Source organism: Hibiscus syriacus, unplaced genomic scaffold (assembly GCF_006381635.1).
Source record: "Hibiscus syriacus cultivar Baekdansim isolate YM2019G1 unplaced genomic scaffold, ASM638163v2 tig00110556_pilon, whole genome shotgun sequence".
Classification (NCBI taxonomy): Eukaryota; Viridiplantae; Streptophyta; class Magnoliopsida; order Malvales; family Malvaceae; genus Hibiscus; species Hibiscus syriacus.
The window spans coordinates 4741091-4747369 of NW_024062779.1; the positions used below are offsets into that span (position 1 = coordinate 4741091).

A 6279-nucleotide genomic window follows, 5' to 3' on the forward strand; every position below is an offset into this window, starting at 1 on the left:
TCTAACAAGCTTGTAATCATTAGAAACTGAATAGAACAAGCCAGAGTCAATTGTACCTTTCAGATAGCGAAGAATTCTCTTTGTGGCTTTAAAATGGGTGGTTGTTGGAGATTCCATGTAACGACTAACCAATCCAACTGCGTGAAGAATATCGGGCCTCGTGAAAGTTAGATAGCGTAGACTTCCCACCAAACTTTTGAAGAATGTTGGATCTATACTTTCACCTTCTTCATGTTTGGACATCTTGATCCCGTATTCTGTTGGTGTGCTTATTGGCTTACAGTTCTCCATCTTGAACTTCTTTAGGATCTCCTTTGCATAGCTTTCCTGTGAAATGAAAATTCCATCCTTTTGTTGCTTAACTTCAACGCCAAGGTAGTACGCCATGAGCCCCATGTCTGTCATCTCGAATTCCTTCATCATCACATCCTTGAATTCATTAAACATGCTTGGGTTGCTTCCGGTGAAGATCAAATCGTCCACGTAGATGCACACGATCAAAATATCTTCATCTTTGATCTTGATATATAGAGCATGCTCGTAGGGACATTTGTTGAAACCATTCTCTTGGAAGTACTTGTCGATTCGGCTATTCCATGCCCTTGGTGCTTGTTTTAGCCCGTAAAGAGCCTTCTTCAACTTCAACACCTTGTCTTCATGCCCTTTGACTTCATAGCCTGATGGTTGCTGAATGTAAAGTTCCTCTTCAAGAACTCCATTTAGGAAGGCGGACTTTACATCCATCTGTTGTATCTTCCACTTGTTTTGAGCTGCCAAAGAAATGATTAGTCTGATAGTCTCCAATCGAGCAACAAGAGCAAATACCTCATCATAGTCAATTACAGCCTTTTGACTATAGCCTTTAGCAACTAGCCTCGCCTTGTGCCTTTCAATCTCTCATTTGGCATTTTGCTTTGTTTTGTACACCCATTTGACACCTATCGCCTTATGTCCCTTGGGAAGTGAGGTAAGTTCCCATGTGTCATTCTTCTCGATGGCCTTGATTTCTTCGTCCATCACATCTCTCCATTTCTTTTCTTGTACCGCTTCTTGAAAGCTCACTGGTTCACAATCGGCAAACAAACAAAATAATGTAAGATTATCTTGTCGTTCAGTTACCTCATAGAGATCTCTAAGGCTTCTTGTGCGTTGCACAACTCTTTCACTTTGACTCCCACTTGACGATGATGAAGGTGATGAGTCTCCTTGAGTGGTTGATGTTGGTGAAGTGGGTGGAGTTGTAAGCTCTTGTTGAGATTCATCTAGTTGCTCCCTCATTGTCTGCTCATCTTCTTCAAACCGAGGAAAGAAATTTAAGTCATCTGTATGAGAGTTAAAATCCCATTCTTCTTCTTCGTTGAAGACCACATCTCGACTAATCACAAACTTCTTATTGTCTGGATTGTACAACTTGTAGCCCTTCGAATTAGCATCATAGCCGATGAAGATAAAACTCTCGCTTTTATCATCAAGCTTCGTTCTTCTCTCGTCTGGTACGTGAACATGGGCTATACTTCCAAAGGTTCTCAAGTGGGAAATGCCAGGCTTTCTTCCACTCCATGCCTCTTGCGGTGTCTTTCCCATACACTTCTTGTTGGAGATCGATTTGACAAGTAGACTGCACACGATACTGCTTCCGCCCAAAATTCTTTGGGTAGTTTCTTGCTTTTGAGCATGCTTCGTGCCATGTCGAGGATTGTTCTATTCTTTCTTTCTGCCACACCATTTTGCTGGGGGGATCTAGGAACTGTCATTGGTCGACGAATTCCATTTGCTTCACAGAACTCTTGAAACTCCCTGGAAGTAAATTCTCCACCTCGATCGGATCTCATGGCTTTGATCTTTCTACCGCTTTCTCTCTCCACTGCTGCTTTGAACTTCTTGAAGACTTCAAAAACTTCTGACTTCTGTTTCAAGAAATATACCCAGATTTTTCTTGAAAAATCATCAATGAATAGAAGAAAATAGTTATTGTTACCGAGAGAGCTTGGCTTGATCGGTCCACACACATCGGTATGGATGAGCTCAAGTGGCTTCTTAGCTCTTGTCTCTGACTCCTTTGGAAAGCTTTTCCTGAATTGTTTCCCGACTAGACACCCTTCACAGAGCTGGTCAGGATGGTTGATGTGAGGTAGTCCTTTCACCATCTCCTTCTTAGATAATAGCTCTAGACCTCCAAAATTGAGATGCCCAAATCGAAGATGCCAAAGCCATGATGCATCTTTGTAGCAAGCTTTCAGGCACTTTGCAACATCATTTTGTATGTTGATCAAGAACATTCTATTCTTTAACATCGGCACTTTAGCAATGAAGTTATTTTTATCATCTTTTATAGAAAGATTATAATTATTTATATGAATATCATAACTTTCTCTACCAGTTGCCCTAAACTTAAAATGTTACTTTTCATATTGGGCACATAGTAGACATTTGAAATAAATTGATGTCTCCCATCTTTCAAACGGATAAGAATGTTACCTCTCCCTTTCACTGCTATTGTGGAATCATCTCCAAACGAAACATTTCCACTTACTGACTCGTCTAGCTCCACAAACATGTCTTTCCTTCCACACATGTGATTGCTTGCACCACTGTCAAGATACCAGGAATTTGCTTGGCCACCACCAGTTTCATTTCGTGCTAGAAGAAGAGTTTCTTTGCCATCTGTCTTTTCCTCCACGTAATTGGCCTTTTCCTCAATTTTGTTGTTGGGAGCTCTACATTCTGAAGCATAATGCCCAAATTTTTGACAATTATAACATCGAATTTGAGATTTGTCATACTTTGAGTTTGGATTAATTCTTCCACGGCCTCGTGTTGAGTTTTCTCCTTTCTCATAGTTATTGTTGGAATTGTTATTGTTGTAATTCCAGCCTCGTCCACGACCTCGACTTCCACCTCGTCCATGGCCTCTACCTCTGCCTTGGCCACGTTGGTTTCTATCATTGCGTTGGCTCTCATGCATATCCTTGAGTTGCAGCTTGAGGAGTTGCTCAGTAAACTCATGCTTCTTTTTATGCTTCTCTTCGTATGCTTGCAATGATCCTTGGAGCTGTTCGATCTTCATTTCTTCCAAGTCTTTAGTTTCTTCAATCGTCACGACGATGTGCTCAAATTTGGGATCCAACGAACGGAGTATCTTCTCTATTATCCTCACATTGTCTAACTTTTCACCATTTCTTTTTAATTGATTAGAAACAGCTACTACTCTTGAGAAATAATCTGAAATAGACTCAGATGCTTTCATGTTTAAGGATTTGAATTCACCTCTTAATGTTTGGAGACGAACCTTCTTCACTTGCTCGGATCCTTTGTAAGAGGTTTGCAGGTTCTCCCACGCTTCCTTGCTAGAGCTTGCACTTGAAATCTTTTCAAAACCATCATCATCTAATGCTTGATAGATGAGGTAGAGAGCCTTCTTGTCTCTCTTTCTTGAATCCTTCAAAGTTGTCTTTTGATCTGGTGTAAGAGTATCAAAAGCATCATCATCCGCAGGCTCGTTATAGCCTTTCTCTATGATATCCCACACATCTTGTGATCCAAGAAGTGCCTTCATTTTGATACTCCAATTGTAGTAGTTGTTGTTGTTGAGTGTTGGAACTTGGAATGGTGCCATACCATTTGCCATATCTCTCAATATAATGAGATTTTGTAAAATCCGATTGCACGGATGAATCCGGAACGATGAAAAAAAAACTTTGGAGGGACTTAGACAACTCGGTCAAGGGCTCCAACTCGGCTGACTCGGCTCAACTCGGTGAGTCAACTCGATTTTCTGGCAGCAGTCTTCCGGCGGTGCGTGGCGGTGCGTCAGAACTCAGATTGAGAAAATTCTGGCGGCGTCGTATTCCTCTCGTCGAGACCTTCGATCTTTCCAACTCGCTCTGATGCCACTTTGTTGTAAATAAAACACTCACACAAACAACTTTTATTGAAACTCAAACAAATATTACAAGAGTACTCTCACTCAAAAACAAGAACTACAACTCACTCTTATAAGACTTTGCTTCTTCACTCACTTAGAAGCTCTTAATTTTTCTTGATGCTTAAAACTAAAATGGGAAGGGATATTTATACTACTCAAGAACAATCCTACACCACACAAATAAACTAATTTAAACCATTACAAATTCAACAAATATCTAACTCTCACCTAACTAAATTGATGTAAGCAATGACATCATTAATTAAATGATGTAAGCAATGACATCTTTAATTAAATGATGTAAGTAATGATATCAATTTAGTTTGGGTTTGGGTTTAGGCTCCCATAATGGATCAAGTTTATGATCCAACAGAAATTGAAATTATTTATAGACATCGATTTAATCTTAAACACAAGGATTATTTTATTAAAAAATGACAGATATCGTCGCTAATGTGTTATTTATAGATATCGTCGCTAATGAGATTTCAAAAGATTTTACGTAAAGTAGATTTTCAAGGTCATCTATCATGAATTTTGTAATAAAAGCATAAAATTGAGTATTAAAATAAAATCAAACATGGAGAATCTAAACAGTGTGTTTAATTTTCTTGCATTAATCTGATGCATGAAGAAAAGAAAAAGCTGGAGATTAGTAGTCCAGTCCAGTGAGAGCGACCAACAACATATATGAGCCAGGACCACCCAAGCTGTATAATTATCAGCGGCTGTTGAATTTCTTCTTTGTTTTTTAAGCTATAAGCTGTTTCCTCTAGCCTTAGCTTGAGAGTGAGACTCCTTCACTTCCCTCAGGTACAGCTTTACAACTCGAGCACTGAAAGGGTTCATCACCGGTTGGCCTCTATTCTCCTCAAAAGCCACACGGAGCCGTCCGACCAGACCGTCCAAGCTGCTCCAGGCTTCATTGAGGGGGCAAGAGCATGGCGGTGGTGGTGGTTCAGGCCGGTTCACCAAAAAGGGGCAGTTTTGGGTGTCCCCGAACCGATCTTCCAAGAACTCGGGAACGTGTACGCCGCTGCACTGGGAGAGATGCAAGTGTGGGTGATGCATCCTCAGGTACTGCACGAACGCGTTCCAGTCACGTTGCTTCTGTGATTCATAACGGCTAAAAGCCGGGACGAGCAGTGCGGGTTGTGGCGATGGTGGGAACAAGGGTGTCCAACGTTGATGGTTCACTGCTTGCTGATTACTCGATGATGAGAACTGTGGTTAGATGAGACTCTTGCGGCGGCTGCTGCTGCTGCTGCTACGGCGGTTGACATGTTGAGTTTAATTAGCTTATTGGATTGCTGGCTAGCTAGGGTGGTGAAGCTACAACAACGGACGCATATGCAGAAACAGTAGTTGGATTAAGGATGCTTTCTTTGGTTCCGTGTTCCTAATACTCTGCATTTGATTATAATTTAGATAAGAAGAACAAGGGGTTTGAAATGTCGATCACCGGTACCACTATCTATATATATATATATATACATATGCGCACACACAATAATTGTTAACCAATAATTATTAGACACTGTTTTGTAATAGAATTTTATTTTATTTTATTTTTGAATAAATGTTTTGTAATAGAATTATATTACAGCAATAAAAAGGTAAATCATATCCATACGGAAAATACGTGGGAAACAATGCTGGATCCACAACAGTAACGCATCTTCGTCTTACATTTTTAGAGTTTTTTTATTATTAATTTAGGTTACTTATAAGTCTTAGTATTTTTAGAGTTTTTTTTATTGATTTAGGGTGTTATAAGTCTTAATATTTTTCTGAAAACTCTCAATCATTTAATAATAAAATCTTAAATATCCCTTATTCTTTGATGTTCAAACCTGATTAGGAATAACAACCATTCATTTAGATAGATTTATTCCTTTATATTATATTATATAATATAATATTTGTTTATAAATTTTATTTCAATGTTTTTAATATATAAAATATATTAATGATTTTTTTTAAAAAAAATTAACAGAATAGTTTAGAAAAATATAATAATTATTTTTAGAAATGAACATAAGACACATATATTTGTGTAATGTATATGGATATAATGATGAAATAAACAATAAATGGAGAAGAAGACGATAATTGGGAGGCAAATCAGTGATGAGGGGAAAGGGAAAGCTATGGAGCAATTTTAATAGTAAGAATAGATATTAGCTACTGTCTGTTTGTTGTCAAGGTATCTTTGGCCCAAATTTAATCACTAACATCATTCGCACAATATGAGAGAACATAGGCATGAATAATTTATCTTGTACCACACATCTGTTTTTCCTTTAATAAATTTTAAAATTACGGAGTACCTATTATTATGATGCATAAATCTT

At 38.5% G+C, this 6279-nt stretch overlaps 1 protein-coding gene across 1 annotated transcript; it reads right to left on the reverse strand.

Annotated features, from left to right (window-relative positions):
- Positions 1-4666: 4666 nt before the first annotated feature.
- On the reverse strand, positions 4667-5347 carry LOC120131448 (protein LIGHT-DEPENDENT SHORT HYPOCOTYLS 6-like). Its single transcript, XM_039148439.1, has one exon. The coding sequence runs from the start codon at positions 4994-4996 to the stop codon at positions 4682-4684; it is 315 nt and encodes a 104-aa protein (XP_039004370.1). The 5' UTR covers positions 4997-5347; the 3' UTR covers positions 4667-4681.
- Positions 5348-6279: the final 932 nt, after the last annotated feature.

Bases quoted from the DNA above. Each gene is read 5' to 3' on its own strand.
- LOC120131448 (XM_039148439.1), bottom strand. From the start codon at position 4,996: ATGCATCACCCACACTTGCATCTCTCCCAGTGCAGCGGCGTACACGTT.